This window comes from Myotis myotis, unplaced genomic scaffold (genome assembly GCF_014108235.1).
Source record: "Myotis myotis isolate mMyoMyo1 unplaced genomic scaffold, mMyoMyo1.p scaffold_m19_p_10, whole genome shotgun sequence".
In the NCBI taxonomy this organism is placed as follows: domain Eukaryota; kingdom Metazoa; phylum Chordata; class Mammalia; order Chiroptera; family Vespertilionidae; genus Myotis; species Myotis myotis.
Genome location: NW_023416314.1, coordinates 11,578,204 through 11,595,841, shown reverse-complemented (window position 1 = coordinate 11,595,841; position 17,638 = coordinate 11,578,204). Strand labels below are relative to the sequence as shown.

At 40.1% G+C, this 17,638-nt stretch overlaps 1 protein-coding gene across 8 annotated transcripts in view; it reads right to left on the bottom strand.

The window, feature by feature from the left end:
- Positions 1–17,638, bottom strand: part of ELMOD1 (ELMO domain containing 1) — a 69,992-nt gene that overhangs the window by 36,084 nt on the left and 16,270 nt on the right. For 5 of the 8 annotated variants that reach the window (XM_036324474.1, XM_036324469.1, XM_036324476.1 and 2 more), the window contains exon 2: positions 8,489–8,590. Coding sequence is in view for 3 of the 8 variants with exons in the window: in XM_036324469.1 (XP_036180362.1) it covers positions 8,489–8,505 (17 nt within the window). In the remaining 5 variants the exon portion in view is untranslated. Of the gene's footprint in view, positions 1–2,248; positions 2,489–4,791; positions 4,812–8,060; positions 8,089–8,488; positions 8,591–17,638 lie in introns of those variants that run through there. The other 3 variants (XM_036324471.1, XM_036324473.1, XM_036324472.1) reach the window with 3 other exon arrangements.

Here is a 17,638-nt window from a genome sequence, read left to right as displayed (position 1 = left end):
ATTAACTTGCCAATTAGCCTAGTAACTGGGATTCTCTGTATAATGAGCTTCCTACTAGAAAGAGAGGCTGCAGAGGACTTGATACATGAACTGGAACTGTGAAATCACACAAAGAAACCGTTTGTGTGCCTCTAGAAAAATGAGTATATTTTCTTTATTGAGCAGCTGAGAGGCAGTGCCCAGTGCCCTGTGCCCAGTGCCTAGGCAGTGTGGGGCCCTGTGGTCTTTCCCATCGTTCTTTATCTGAAGAGATCACACTGTCTTTGAAAAGTGGTGGGTGTAAACCTATCATGGGTTGATACTATTCCAAATTCCATTGCTATAGCAAAGGTACTATTTTTACATTCCAGGCAAATTTTATCTGAGGAATTAGGGATCACTGGCTGACTGTGGGACAACAAAATCTAATTATTGGCTTATCATTTTTGCACAGGTTTTTCTTAATTTATTAATGACATCACAATTCAATTAAAAATTTGATGCTTAAATGTATACATTTTACAAGATTTATTTCTTAAAAATCAGATATTTTGGGGTACTTGGATAATATTTTTATTGACTTATTTTAAAAGGAAGCAGAAAACACATTACACTGACATTTAAAAAGTATTTAATTGTAATCTAAAGTATAAACTTTGGTTGTAAATACAAATATTTTTTAAAGAACCAAAATATTAAATAAATCTATAAATACCAATGTTCATATTATGGGGGTGCCAGAGGAGAAGAGAGATAGAGCAAGATATTCAAAACCTATTTGAAGAAATAATGACAGAAAATTTCCCCTATCTGCTGAAAGAAATAGACTTACAAGTCCAGGAAGCTCATAGAGTCCCAAACAAGAGGAGCCCAAAGAGGACCACACCAAGACATATCATAATTTAAATGCCAAGGGTTAAATACAAAGAGAGAATCTTAAAAGCAGCAAGAGAAAAGCCGTTTTCTGCAAGGGAGCACTCATACGACTGTCAGTTGATTTCTCAACAGAAACTTTGCAGGCCAAGGGAGTGGCAAGAAATACTCCAAGTCCTGATGAATAGCAAGGACCTACAACCAAGATTACTTTACCCAGAAAAGTCATCATTTAGAACTGAAGGTCAGATAAAGTGCTTCACAGACAAAAAAAAGCTAAAAGCGTCCATCACTACCAAACCAGTATTACATGAAATGCTGAAGGTATTCTTTAAAAAGAAGGAGAGGGAGAGGGAGAGATGAGGGAGAGGGAGAGGGAGAGGAAGAGAAAGAGAAAGAGAGAGGGGGAGGGGGAAAGGGAGGGGGAATGGGAGGAGGAAGAAAAATATAAATAATAAAATAGCAATAAATACATATCTATCAACAATTAAACCTAAAAATCAAAATAAACAAACAAGAAATATAATGAACAAAATAAACTGATGACTAAAATAGAACCAGAGGCATGGAAACATGGAACAGACTGATGAATCTCAGAGGGAAGGGGGGAGGGGAGAGCAGGAAGAGATTAACTAAAGATCTTATATGCATATATGCATTCCTATGGACACAGACAAAAGGGTGGTGAAGGCCTGAGGCAAGGCCAGAGCCTGGTGGAGAGGGCAATGGGGAAATAGAGGGGGACAGCTGTAATACTCTCAACAATAAAGATTTAAATAAATAAATAAAATAAGGGAAAGTCATTATCCATCATAAGCCTCCAAATCTTCTATAGAGGATGAGCAGTAGGCCTTTTAGTATTATAGATACATTACATAATTACATGTAATTATGAATAAAAAATTAATTTCTGTTGAGTTAAAGACCTAGAGTAGTTGACAGAGAGATTTTTTAACTGTACTATAGAAAAATTAAAAGTGATCATTGAAAGGTACTTAACTTATTCCTTCACTAAAGTGAACAAATAAAAAATGAGAAGACTGGTGTATAGTACAGTAGGAAAAAGTGTGGGTCTTATGTAAGGGAAAAAACAAAAATGGGTCAAGAAAGTAATTTCACTGCAACCACATGCCATCCCTGTCCACAAGGAACTTATAATCTAGTAAGGAAAATGACTAGCTAAAAACAAAAAGTAAAAAAAATTAGTGTGATAATTCTATAAAAGAAATTGCTAGAGAGACAGAGGGAAAGTACCTTCCTCTGAGATGGGACAGTAAAGCCAACTCTTGGTTGTCCTGACAAGGAGGCAAGCACAACAGGGAAATCAGCATGCCTTACTCACTTCACAGCAAAAGTGAAAAATATAAAATTTAAATGAATGAAATGCAAACTCAACATTTACTGAGTGTCCAGGGCTTTCATTTATCTCATGTGTCCAGGGCTTTCATTTATCTCATGCTTATAGGAGGAGTTGAATGAACAGTGAGGTGTCAGAGGGTTGCCCCTGAAAAGCTGAGGGAAAACCAAGGAACAGAAGAGCTGGGTGTGATGATCAAGCCTGAAATGAATCTCTGATGGCAATCTCTGATGGCAGCTTGATGTCAATGGGCAGGCCCAGGTGGTGTCACAGAATATTGCCTAGAAAACTATGCATTCAGGTTAACCTATTTCAACAAAGGTGTGGAAAGTATTTTTTTTAATGCAGGGAACAAAGTAAGTTAAAATACTTGTATATACACTAATAAAAGAGAAAGATGCAAATTGACCATACCTTCACAATACCCACCAGCCAATCAGGAGAGAGTATGCAAATTAACCCACCAAAGATGGCAGGTTAATTTGAATATACAGGTGCCGAGCAGCCAGGGGCGGGGCGGGATGTAGGTGTTCTGCACTGCCCCAGCTGCTCCGAGCCTGTGGGCAGCGTGGGAAGGCAGAAAGGCGGCTGCGGGCCTAAGTGAAGGCAGTGCCAGCAGCCAGGGGAAGGAAGGCCCATTCTTGCACGAATCTTCATGCATCAGGCCTCTAGTGTGTAAATATATGTGTATTTGTGTGTATACTTCATGTGTGTGTGTGCACTAGAGGCCCAGTGTACAGAACAGATTTGTGCACTGGTGGGGGTTCCTCGACCTGGCCTGCACCCTCTCACAATCTGGGACCCCTTGGGAGATGTCGGACTGCCAGTTTCGGCCCAGTCCCCGCAGGCCAGGCTGAGAGATCCCACCAGTGCAAGAATCCATGCACTGGGTCTCTAGTAAGCATATAAGATCTTTGGTTAATCTCTTCCCAACCTTCCCTCTTCCCCCTCCCCTCTGAGATTCATCAATCTGTTCCATGTTTCCATGCCTTTGCATTGAGCGTCTGCCCCCTGGTGGTCAGTGTGCATCATAGCTACCGATCGAATGATCAAACAGTTGCTTAGGCTTTTATAAATAGAGATATGTGTATATACATGTATATTTATGTAAGTATTTATATACTTGATATGTACATGTGTACCTTAAAAATGGAAAAAACTATGGCTAAACACACCAGACTACAGTGACAGTGGTATTTGGATGTGCAGGCTGTAAACCCCTTTTCAGGATTTAGCTTCTACATCTGACAAGCTCAGGCAATGCCTCAAGCGATGGCAATCAAATTCTGGGACAACTACATGACCCTGCACCTTTGGCCCCTCCAGAGCACTGGAAATTGGTGGGTGCTGAATGCAAATACTGCCTAGCTAAAAAGGGACGTGTCTGGAAGTCTGACTTTAAGTCTGGTGTACATTTGCTACAATGGGCTGTTTGACTTTGGACAAGCTCCTCTGCCCCTCTGGGCCTCTGCCTTCCCATCTGTAAGGTGAAGGGAATGGCCTGGTTTTCTAGCTCTAAGACTGTAGTCGGCAAACTGCAGCTTGCGAGCCACATGCAGCTCTTTGGCCCTTGAGTGCGGCTCTTCCTGAGCCTTAGGAGTACCCTAATTAAGTTAATAACAATGTACCTACCTATATAGTTTAAGTTTAAAAAATTTGGCTCTCAAAAGAAATTTCCATAGTTGTACTGTTGATATTTGGCTCTGTTGACTAATGAGTTTGCTGACCACTGCTCTAAGAGAAGGCTAGATATGTGTTGCAAGGGAAGGAGATTTTTCGTCTGACTCTCCCTTCTCTTTGAGGTCTACTTTAGGTTTGAGTGAAAATGTTACCATGGTTCTGGACTGCTTTACCCCATGCTTGCAAAGGTGCCCAAGAACTGTCCCTAACTTTACCTTGGCAGCTTATCTTCTGCCCACCCTACATAGGGTCGACAGCCAACACATCTGGACCACCTGCTGCTTGTGGTAGCTGGTCACACTTTCTGGGCTTTGTTCACAGCATCTTCTCCACCTCTCCTACCCTCTATCCTCATTTAAAAACTAGAGGCTTGGTGCATGAAAATTCGTGCATTTGGGGGAGGGGGTCCCTCAGCCTAGCCTGTGCCCTCTTGCAGTCTGGGACCCCTCAGGGGATGTCCACCTGCCAGCTTAGGCCCACTCCCCAGGGGATTGGGTCTAAGCCGCAGTTGGACATCCTTAGCACTGCCAAGGAGGTGGGAAAGGCTCCCACCACCTCTGCTGCATTCGCAACCATCAGCCCGACTTGTGGCTGAGCAGAGCTCACCCTATGGGAGCGCACTGACCACCAAGGGGCAGCTCCTGCATTGAGCATCTGCCTCCTGGTGGTCAGTGCGCATCATAGCAACTGGTCGTTCCCGGTCATTCCGCTGTAAGGGTCAATTTGCATATTACCCTTTTATTATATAGGATAGGGGCATCCTCATCCTCCTTTCCCCTCAATCTCACCCCAGTGAAGCCATCCCTCAGCATTCCTGTCACAAAATGCCTGTAGCATGTCATTGAGAACATTCCTTTTTTTTTTTAATCTTAGTTTTGCCCACATGTGCCTCAGCTCCTCACCAGATGATATGTTACTTGGGAGCGGAGATGACCTCATATTCACTTTTGTATCACCCACAACGGCTCACAGTAGACACACTGCAGAAGGAGTAACACAATGCAGAAACTATGAGAAACAGCTTGGAAGTCACAGGCCTGCATTCAAATATCCGTGTGCCCCTGGCCGGTGTGGCTCAGTTGGTTGGAGTGTCATCCTGTACATCCTGTACACCCCAAGGTGGTGGGTTCGATTCCCAGTCAGGACACATACCCAAATATCAGTGTGCCCTTGTGTGAGTAACTTAACTTTGTCAAGCCTTCATGCTCTGTGCTGTAAAATGGGGTATTAATTCTGTTTAATCACAATTGTTATTAATAGAAAATAATTTAAAATGTGGCATGGTACTACATTGTCAGCAGTAGATGTTTACTAAATGAGTTAGTGGACCAATATATTAATCAGGTGTGAATGACCTGTATATAAAACCCAATTTATAGATATTTTTGCTCATTGGAAGCCTTTATTTACCTAATTATAGTGTTAAATACTTTTTCCCTCTCAATTGCTTCACAGCCAGAACTTGGGTGCAAGTCTGCTGTGCTGCTCAAAGTGTCTCCCGTGGAGGTTTGAGTTTGGCAGACGTTTCCCTCTCCTCTCTCCTGTCTCAGGAAGAAAAATATGCAATGAAGTCCATGGCCAAGACACTGAGACACTGAGGCTGGGAACGTTGGAAGCAATTATTTACATGGGGTACCTTAAAAGATTCCCTGTATTAGAAAATTTAAAAATTAATAATGCCTGATAACTTTAAAAATTTCATCTCAACAAGTAAATCCTAGCAAAGCAGCAAATCTTCAGTCCAAGTCTTAGGCCTTCTTTATTATGCACACCAACTGAAGTAAAGTTAATGAAATATAATATATAAACTACAGCCTAAACCTCAGTTCTATTTGGGGCTCAGAAAGTGCCCTCTCTTTCTCTGAAACAGACACACTTTCTTCTACATTAATCGCTGGTTTTCTTTTAATGCAGACCTTGGAAAGAGTCATTATTTGGTGACAATGATGTATTTATATCATATCCCGTATCTACTCTCAATTTAAAATATATCCTTCAGTTGAGTGTACTAATCTATAGCATTTATTTCTAACTTCTCATGTAATTTCTTATATTTCAAATATTTCCTCACTCCTTTATACTCTGAGTAGTTACACCATTAATATAGTTGATGGTAACAGTGAGCTGGAGAGAGCAGATGTGGGTCCCATGCATCTTAAATGTGGATTAAAATCCATTCTTTCCCTCAACCTGGATTCTTTGTGGTTAACCTCATTTCTTCTGAGACTGTACATGGAGCATTTCACTCTACAGCAACACAGAAGTTGACAAATCAATCACTCTGAGGGCTTTTAAATAATGCTGAATTTTTCTCAATGAAAATTAACTCCTTATTCTACATATTGTTGAGCTCAGGTATTAACACCTGATTTATTCAGGCAATGTGTACATAACCTTCTCTTTGATTCAAATAAAGATTTCCAAATTGTCCAACATCTGTGGGCACAGATTACAGGGAATAAAAGGCAGTTTAAATGATCTGATAGAGTTGTAATGCAGGATTATTACTCTGCCCTGTTAGCCTTCCAAATTCCATAAACATTAACATATAATGAATACATACTCATTATAACTTAATAAAAGCATTCAAAACAAAAACTAAAGCCAAAAGCAAAAATCAACTAAGGAGCCCTAACCGGGTTGGCTCAATGGATAGAGCATCGGCTTGCAGACTCAAGGGTCCCAAGTTCGATTCCGGTCAAGGGCATGTACCTTGGTTGCAGGCACATACCCAGTAGGGAGTGTGCAGGAGGCAGCTGATTGATGTTTCTCTCTCATCGATGTTTCTAACTCTCTATCCCTCCCCCTTTCTCTCTGTAAAAAATAAATAAAATATATTTTTTTAAAAAATCAACTAAGGATGGGCAATGATTGAATTTGCTTTTATTATCAAAACCAAAGGTCAATGAAAATCCTCAAATATCTTTCTTGGTGTGTAATCTATTCTCCAAGACTCCGTTTCACATAAATAATCAATGTCAAGTCATATTTATAAAATATATATATGCCAACTTAAAAGAGAAAATTTTGCATCAGAACACACAACTGACAGGGATGTGCTGGTTCCATTATCCTCGGAGCTCGTCTGTGTGAAATTACAGTGGTAGAGTTTGCCCATACCAGTTCTAAATCATCACATACAACTTAGTTTTAAAAGGTGATCATCTGCACCAAACACAATGTTACACCTATTCAATGGAACAAAAAAACCTAACAGACACTCATGCTCCTATTTCTCCTAAAATGGCTGGTTTTGAGGCTACTCATTTTTTTAAAGCCAGCAAGAGAGTGAAGAAGAAATGCAGCTGCACCAGTCTTGGCACAAACCTGGCCACTTCTGCCTCCACTTTCACAAAAGTAGCTCCTGATGTCTCAGCTTCATCTCGCACTACAGCTTTCTGTTAACATGATTCCACCACTAAGAGATATTCTGGAGGGATGCATAAGTACCAATTTTTCAAAATGTGGAAACAGATGGGTTTATTACCATGGCAACCCAAAACATCTATCAGATCAAATACTTTGCTGGCAAATCTCCTAGTGATTTTTCAAATACTATCCTTTTACTCGGCCGAGATAAACAGGGTGAGCAGTATGCCTATAAATGCTAATGCCTGTGAGCGGTTGAATAGTGACCTCCAGGGAGGTCTTCACAGTTGTAAGATCCAGTAAACATCAGTAGCTGCAGCAGAACATAGTGACTCCCACACAAATCGACCTCCGTGCTCCAGAAACAATGGTGCGAACAACACCAGTGGGGAAAGGAAAATCGTAAATGGCAGCCACTGAAAGAATTAAAGTTCCTAAAGGAAGCAAGCCCGCTAATTTTTCAGAGAAAAGAAGCCAGAGCAAGGGATAAGCATGTGCACAGAGGTAAGCCACCACCTCAAGGGAAAGTGTGTTTTATTTTCTAATTTTCAGAGCTTGACTGACATTACTTTTGTCATGTTTTAATATGATGTAAAATTTCTTCAAAAATTCCATTAATGTATTGTAAATGACAGTCAATACTCTTGAAAATAATTACCAGTCAAGCCTAACGGCTTTCAAAACAAAACAAGATCACCCCAAAGGAATCAACAATTCATGTAGATTTCAGGGACATTACTGAGACAGGAAGAGCAAAAGCCTGGGGTATATATTTTTACCAAAAAGGGATATCTGAAAATACCTGTATGAATTGGCCAGCCAACCAAAATCTAAGTAAAGGGATATTTAAAATTACTTATTTCAGGAAAATGATTGTACACAAATTATATTGATTCTTTGACTATCAATCCCCAGACCTCAACTTGAAGGCCAGCAGCATACCCCTCTTTACAGATACAAGCATCAAGGTTGTCCAAAAATCTCCCTGCCCCATGCGTTTGCACCCATGCTCTCTTGTAATTGCTTGTAATCTACCACTTGTAAATGTTCTCTTTTAGCATCAATGTACACATAGAGCTGGCAGAGGAATCTTGTGACCAAATTATTCTTAGCTGAAGTACAATGCGAGACATGGTTACCGTTTCACAAACTGTGAACAAAAATATTACCCTAATTGGAGAGGAAGTTTCTCATTTTAGAGGGCTCATCCAGGAAACCAGAAATGCTTACCTCAGGAAGTGCTTCATTGTGCCTGTTCTGCTTATCCAGATGTTATCCAAACTGTCCTCAAGTAACTGCTTTCCAGTTGGCCTTTGTCAAAATAAGTGCAAGCTGTGGGGAGAAAATAGATATACTTACTGTTAAGGGTGCTGGAAGCCCCAACCCCCAGAGTTCTGGTTACCTGAGTAAGCAGACAATATTATATGGCACCCGGAACATTGTCAACCAACTGCCCACGAAGCAACTCAATTCTATGGAAGGCTTTATAGCTAAAGCCTTTCATTTTATCATTAACGATTAGCCTTTCATTTTTAAGTCACTTGCTGGAGAAATTATTAGTTTCATCAGCAATCTTTGCAATAGTAAGCTTTTTGTCTATTTTGGGCATTTCTACATTTGGAAGAAGAGTACTTATTTTTTAAAAATGAAGAACCATAAAATTATCCTGATTCCCAGATATCTGATGGTCTGAAATCTGGCAGCCTCAACCTTTCAGAAGTACAACTAAAAAATAACTAGAAGCAGCTGGTAATGTCTTTAAAGTATATTTGTTAAAGAGCCAATTACTCCAAACAAGTGAATAATATGCTCCATATCCCCCCCCCCATTTTTTTTGCACTCTGACCAGAACAGTGAGGTTTTATATTTGTCTAGCACTTTCAGCTTACAATTTGCTTTCATAAAGTCTATAATACCAAGTTATTGGCCTTCTCCCTTTTTATAAGGAGGACAGCAGAAGCTGCCTACAAACAGGGGACGAAACAGCCTAGAGAAGAGAGAGGCTGGAGACAATAGTGGAGAGACGTTGCCGAAGAGGAGTGATAAATGGAACACCAGCTGCAATGGCAACGCAAGGAACTGAGTGTATGGACGAATGGAAGAGACACAACTACCAACTAGAACAGCTCAGAAATGTGGGCAACTCAACCCCAAAGCCAGTCTTTTCTTTACCACATTTTTTTTTCTGTGAATACTCCATGCATGCTTGGGGGAAAAAAGTGTACACGTCAATTAAAGATTGTGATTGCTTCTGGCGGGGCAGGGAGAGGTTTAGGATTGGGGAAGAAAAAGCTGACCTTCAGTTTGATAAGCATTTTATTTCTTAAAATATATCTCAAGCAAAATAAAGGGCAAAAACAACGTGTGTCCCTTTTATGTGGTGGGAATATATATGATTCTTTGCACTTTTGTGGCTTTTAAAAAAGAATTCAAATTTTAACTAAAAAGCATTAGTGTCTACCCAAAGCCCAGATTATAGTTTCTAAAATATTCTCAAAGATAAGGAACCAGGGCTGCTTGGAGGAGTGGCTGAGTCTAGGGATAGGGTGGGGAACACACAAGGTGAGCCTGACATGTCTTGCTGTGCCAGAAAGTAAGAATGTGCTCAAAGGGCAGACAGTGAAGGTGATGTCCAATAAACACAGGACCCAACCGAAAGGACACCTGATGGCCAACACTGGGACAATATGTGTAATGTAATTAATATAGTATTGGATTATACCATAAAGTATGAAATAAGTATCTATGATTCCATACTGATATAAATAAATGACTGAATAAATAAATAAATGGAGAATACTATATCAACCTCCTGTACAAAAGACTGCCAAATAATTTATGTAGATACTCTGCCCTCGAGGAGCTGGAGTAGAATTCTTAATCCCTTCAATGGAGTCTGGACATAGTGACTTCCTGAGTATAGTGTGGAAGGGGGAATGAGTAATTTTTCAGTAGAGAAACCTGACAAATACTATTTCAATTAGGTGATCAAGGTTAACATCACAGTGGTAAGTCATGGTGACAGAGTACATTCTTTTTTTTAAAAAATATATTTTATTGATTTTTTTACAGAGAGGAAGGGAGAGAGATAGAGAGTTAGAAACATCAATGAGAGAGAATCATCGATCAGCTGCCTCCTGCACATCTCCTACTGGGGATGTGCCCGCAACCCAGGTACATGCCCTTGACCGGAATCGAACCTGGGACCTTTCAGTCCGCAGGCCGACGCTCTATCCACCGAGCCAGACTGGTTTCGGCAGACAGAGTACATTCTTGATATGCTCGGATGAAAATGGCACTCTCCCTCCATGGTCTTTCTCCTCCAAACCTTTACCCCTGTCTCATCCTGATGAAAACATCAGACCAACTCCTGTTGATGGATATTGTACAAAATACCTAACCAGTGCTCCTTAACAACTCCAGGTCATCAAAAACAGGAAAGGTCTCAGAAAGTATCACAGCCAAGAGGTGGCTAAGGAGATATGACAATTAATTAAATTGTGGGGTCCTGGAACAGAAAAAGAATGTTAGATAAAAACTAAGCAAATCCGAATAAGCAAGGATTTTAGTTAATTAGGTATCAATATTGGCCCATTAGTTGTGACAAATGTTCATATTAACATAAGAAACTGGATGCCAATAAAGGAACACTCTGTATTATCTCTGTAACTTTTCTGTAAATCTAAACTATTCTAAAATGAAAAATATATTCCAATACGTTGATGCCTAATATGCTCTAGACACAAAGTTAGGCATTAGCAATACAGGTTGAACACGACAGGCATGGGTTCCATTCTCCAGACCCTAAAGTCTTGAGGGAGGATTTTAGAGATAATACAGAGAAACAAATAGCTACTTAAATGCAGTTTTACAAGTGGAAATGGATGCTGTGATAGTGGTGCTTATCTTATGATGTAGGGGTCAGGGGGTTCCCTCGTACATACAAAGTCCTAGGAGCAAGAGAATACACAATGTGTAGAGGGAAAAATGTTCAACAAGACCTAGTGACCTGGTGCTTGCCAAGAGGGACAGGTAAAAACAGGGATGGTCAGATCTGGAAAACCAAGAAATGGTCAGATCGTCTAAGACTTTGTAAGCAATATCAAAGAAGTCTGAACAGTGAACCAATAAGAGTATTCAAACTGAGATGGGAGATGATCCAATTTATAGTTTTAAAAATGCTCTGTGCTTGTAGTATGGAGAATAAATTGGGTTGTGGTGAAATTGTTGGAGGGGACACCATTTAGACCAGGGGTCCTCAAACGTTTTAAACAGGGGGCCAGTTCACTGTCCCTCAGACCATTGGAGGACCGGACTATAGTTTAAAAAAAACCAAATTCCTATGTACACTGCACATATCTTATTTTGAAGTAAAAAAACAAAACGGGAACAAATACAATATTTGTATTTGCCTGTGGCCCGTGGGCTGTAGTTTGAGGACCCCTGATTTAGAAGGTTATTACAATAATCCAGGCAAAAATAATAATGGCAGGAGGAGGTAATTGACAGAGACAGGACTGTGATGGGTTTGAGTGATATTTAGAAATTAAAACTTCTGTTAATTGATTGGGGAATAGGTTGGTGAAGGAAAAGGAGGAGTCAAACATTACGCCCATGTTTATGGCTGGCATAGATGGGGGAGACAGTAGGTTCTGTCATTAAAACAGAATTCTGGAGGAGATTTTGGGGTCTGGGTGTGTTTGGAGGTCTTTGAGGGGAATTTTGAGTTTGCTGGGTCAAGTGGTAGTATGGATAGACATAGATCTGAAGGTCAGGAGAGAAATTCCCATTGGAGACAAAGATTTGGGCATAATTGGCATAATGGGCAATAGATGGTAATTAAAACCATAGCCCAGAAGGAAATACTAAAGATGTGGCATTTTCAACATTTGTTGTACATAACACTAGTTCTTTGTCATTGGGATAATATTAAATTAAAATCGTCATACTAGAAAGCAATAAAGAATGGAATGCATTTCAGAAAGATTTTATCAATATTTAAAGGAATCTTTAAATGGTTTCATTTTAGTTAAATAGAAAACCAGTTTACCTAAAAAAAAAAAATCTCACTTCATAATGATGTGGGACAAATAAAGTAATATAATACTTCAGCTTCCTGCCCTCTACATAGAGGTTCCTGAGTCTATCCATTAAAAAACACCTTCTTGATTGCTTATGTGCCCAGCATTATCCTGGGTAACGCAACATAGTTTAATACTGCAGGGGAGCATTACAATTTAAGGAAAAATTTGGCAAATATGGCAGAAAGCATGTATGGTGTCCAAGAGCACAAGCTTTGGAGACAGAGAGTTCATATCTGGGATCTACCACTAGCCTAGTAGTTTTAGACCGGCTGCTTAACCTTTCTAGGATTCTGTTTTCTCCCTGTTAAATGGGGAGCAGTTATTATAACCACTTTGTAGGATTGTTCTAAGAGTCACAGTATGTAATATGCAGTCAATGAGTGGTACTCATTATTAGTATTATTTTGTCATTCTTATTATATACTCCTCTAAAGTAAAAGATTATTTGGTTAAGTGAAGAATCAGTTTGGAGACTATTAAAATAAGTTCTGACAAGTTGTGACTTAAAACTGGAACAATGATAGTGGTGATGGAGAGAAATGAACAGAGGTGGAAAGTAGAATCACTTGGACTTACTGATTGGGTGGAAAAAGTAAAGGGAAAGAAAATAACAATTAATTTCAATTATCTGTCTCCCAAACAGGAAACAAAGACAACAATTAGTGCTAATTATCTGTTCCCCAAAGAGCACACACCAAAAATGGCTTTGGGTGGTAGAAGAAAGACTTTGCAAATACTATTTAGTACTATCATTGCTCACTGGGTACTAAGTAACTTCTCTAAATGTTTTCTATAGAAAAATAAAACAAATTACTGCTCACTTTATTTTTAAAATCTAAGCTTTGTTTTAAAAGAGGCATACCTGTGAATGTCCTATTTACGGCAAACTAGATAATCGGTGTAAAAGACAGGAACCTGCCAAAAACCAGAGTTGGTGTGCAACATGTGATACTCTGAGCCACTCACTATTGATAAGAAATGCCCTATGAGCTGTTTTTTAATGAGTGGTGCTGAGGTAATCTCTCTGAGTTAGGCCTCCTTTGTAGGCAAAGCAGCTTTTCTCACGTGGCTGGGCAGGGCCTAAGGTCGGGAAAACTCGAGTTTGCTTCTTGTCTGCACAACGCTCTAACCACACAGTAGCCCTGACAGACTGCTCAAGTTTCCCCCACAGCCTGTCGACGCTAACTGGATCAGATGCCTTGTTTATATGTCTCACTTACTGAAAAATGCAGATACTTATTTTGGGTTAAATTCAGATTTATTGAGTTTTTTAAAAATATATATTTTATTGATTTTTTTACAGAGAGGAAGGGAGAGGGATAGAGAGTTAGAAACATCGATCAGCTGCCTCCTGCACACCCTCTACTGGGGATGTGCCCGCAACCAAGGTACATGCCCTTGACCGGAATCGAACCCGGGACCCTTGAGTCCGCAGGCTGACACTCTATCCACTGAGCCAAACCAGTTAGGGCTATTGAGGTATTTTTACATAAAGTTTAGCTTTTTTTTGGCTTTTTTTGTCAGGAAGTAACCTCTGTGCCCTCTGCTTCACAGCATGCAAGGAGAACATGAACACGGTGTGCTGTCCCTTCCCTGTGACTGCTTCTCTAGAGGGGTCTGTAACCGTGCGGACATCAGAATTACCAGCTCTATTTTAAATCTCTGCTGCTGCTCTGAAATGACTTGTGTCATGCTTCCCCTCTGCACACATGCTCCTCGGGGCACCAGGGGAGCCCAGGGCCTGATACAATGCCTGGCAAATTGAGTGCTCAGTTCAGATTTGCTGAAATGAACTCTGCATCGTTTTTGAGAAATGCACCTTTTAACACTAATAAAACCAACTAAAAATCACCCTACTGAAAGAAAATAACCCCCATGTGGCTCTCCATTTTAAGCAAAATAAAGAATATGATCATAACCCTGAGTTTCCTGACACTTTCAGCCCTAATTTATTAATCTGCACTAATTTATCTCCATGTGTATGGGACGCTGCCCTGACCTATTCCCAAGGTAAGGATCAAATGGCTGTGCTTGATGGATCAAACAACGCCTGAGATCAATGCACACTCGGTGCTGTGTGTGGGGCTGTGTGCCCCTTGCACTTCTTTTCCAGCTGGGAGGAAAGGGGCAGGGGGGTGTGGCCTGCTACTTCTGAAAACTCTTTCTGCCTGGAGCCAATGAACTCGCACTGCCTCCTTTGAGCAGGAGGCCCCTACAGCTCTTTTGTCAAGTACCACATGATGACCCTATGTCTTAGAAGCTGACCCATCTACTGAGCATCCCCGGGAATGAATTAGAGACTTAACTAGAGGGGATAGAACTCCTTTCTTTAAAATCTTAATCCCTACACAAGATGAGAAAAGCTATTTTCTATGTAGCCCTTCAAATTCTGACTACATCCCCTATAATACATAAAATGCTTGTGCACTCATAATGTTAATATGATAAATAAAAGACAACCCATGAATTAAATTCTATTCTACTCTTAAAATGTGCCTAATTTGGGATTGTCCCAGTTTTTCTAAAAAATGTCTTCTAGCCGAAACCGGTTTGGCTCAGTGGATGGAGCGTCGGCCTGCGGACTGAAGGGTCCCGGGTTTGATTCCGGTCAGGGGCATGTGCCTTGGTTGCGGGCGCATCCCCAGTGGGGAGTGTGCGGGGGCGGCTGGTCGATGTTTCTCTCTCATCGATGTTTCTGGCTCTCTGTCTCTCTCCTTTCCTCTCTGTAGAAACTCAATAAAATATATTTAAAAAAAAAATAAAAATAAAAAAATGGCTTCCTAGTGTTCATTTAAAAAAAAAAAAAAATCTTCTAGCCCTAGCTGGTTTGGCACAGTGGATAGAGCGTCGGCCTGTGGACTGAAGGGTCCCAGGTTCGATTCTGGTCAAGGGCACATGTCTTGGTTGCAGGCTCGGGTTGCAGGCTCCATCCCCAGTGGGGGGCGTGCAGGAGGCAGCTGATCAGTGATTCTCTCTCTCATCATTGATGTTTCTATCTCTCTCTCCCTCCCCCTTCCTCTCTGAAATCAATAAAAATATTTTATATAAAAAAATGTCTTCTAGATAATTTTTAAAATAATAATATATAATTTAATTTAAAAAATTTAGTCTCAGCTTAAGGTCTTGTGAATAATAGCTAATATTTACATAGTGCTTATTTTGTGCGAGGCAATATTCTATGGCCTTTATTTAAAACTCACTTAACAGGCATCCCATGAAGTGAATAAAAATTATCTCCGTTTTATAGCTGAGAAAACTGAGTAAGCTTCCAAGGTCACACAGCTAGTACCTGGCAGAGCTGGGACCCAAACCCTCAAAGCCTGGCTTCCGAGGCAGTGCTATTATTTCTCTCCTGTGCTGCCTCTGGAACCCACAGAGGTAAAATTCTGAGTTGACTTAAGCATGAAGAGAATAAATAGTATATTCAATTCAAACTAAATTACAGAGTTGGGAATAATGGAGGCCTGGATGTACACCTGCCCCTCAAAATTTAGGAGTGTTCTGGGAGCTAGCTGGAGGACTCTTGTCTATCAAGGATTACTATGTCACTGAAAATTAACCTCTTTCCTTTCCCAAAGCAAATGTACTAGAAATCTGAAATTTTCTAAACAAGAAAATGTTATGGGAAGAATTTACATAACAGAGCCCAAAAGTGTGGGTTTTAAATATTCTTATTGAGGTCACATTTCAAAGGAGATAAGAATCCTTGGCAATATAATTCTGAAATAATTAATATTAAAATATGACACATAAATCTAGTGCTCCCTTGGGTTTAAAAAAATCTAATGATACTCAAGCTCCTGGTCCACTCTATTTGTCTATTTGTGTGGTGATTTCATTCTCCCTCCATTACTCTGAGGCATTGGTCAGTGTGACAGGGCCTTCAGAAGTTTCCCTAGCTTTTTTTTTTTTTTTTTTTTTTCATTTTACCTCCATATTTTAGTTTTCATAATACATTACACCTTTCCTTTGTAGATAAAAATATTTGCTTATTTTTTTTAAGGAAACATAAAATATATCTAACATTTGGTAGCATATGTTATCTAGAAGACATATACTAACTTGAATGAGTTTTCTTGAATTAAATGAAAAGAAAAATAAATTCCACTCTCCCTTAGATTTCCCTAAATGCTTCTTTCTTACCCTTTTCTTTTTCTTTTGAAGAGATAAATCATTTATTTTAGCATCAAAATTACAGTCACATCTTAAGAAACACAAGTATAGGAGTAAAAAGTGAATGTTGTAGTAATCAATCCCAAAATGAATTGTTCTCATTCTAATGGCACAATCAACATCAAATTCTCCTTGTGACTCTCTCTTATCTACTGGTAAGATACAAATAGCATTCATCTTGGGAAAATAGGTCTGGATATAAGTTATCTCTTCCACTTGCCTGACATTATTTGTATTTTGGACCAACACTGTTCTTGGTGCATTCACACGAACAGATGACCCTCATATGTCAGGCACATGGGAAGAAAGGTGGATCAGATAGCCTGCTAGTTATGAGCAGAGATCGTAACTGCTTCTTGTGGTTATTGTTTTCTTTTCATGCTATAACACCACAAGGAGGGGGAAAAAAGCAATCAAATGGGTCAACCTCAAAATACAACTTATTGTAATTAGTGATAATCAGACGATGAAAATACTTCCCACTCTCCTTCTCCTGAATCTAGATTAAGAAGTAAAAGTTTGGGCAACATTTTGTTTTTTAGCAGTAATGAAAAAGAAAAGGTTTCATTTAGCAGTTCCGAGAGGGGAACACACACACAGCTATACTCTGCAGATGATAAATTCATGATCAGCAATATCAAAATTATTTGGCATTGATTTCATTTCCTCAGGTTGGGCTATTCTCATTTCAGACAAAAGAAGAAAGAAAACAATGATATGTGGAGCCATAGATCCATAAATAATAATTTTTATAGTTTTCTCCTAAAAATCAGATTGATCCAAAGCTGCTTTGGGTACCAGAAGAAATTGGTTCAATTCTATTTATTTTGTGTCTTTATTATACTACTAGAGGCCTGGTGCACGGAATTCGTGCATGGGGAGGGGAGAGTGTCCCTCAGCCCGGCCTGCACCCTCTCCAATCTGGGACCCCTTGGGGGATGTCCGACTGCTGGTTTAGGCCCGATCCCATGCCTAACTGCTCCCCTGCCAGCCTGATCACCCCCAACTGCCCTCCCCTGCTGGTCTGATTGCCCACAACTGCCCTCCCCTGCTGGCCATCTTGTGGCGGCCATCTTGTGATGACGTCACACGACGCCACCTAGGCTTTTAGTATATAGGATGT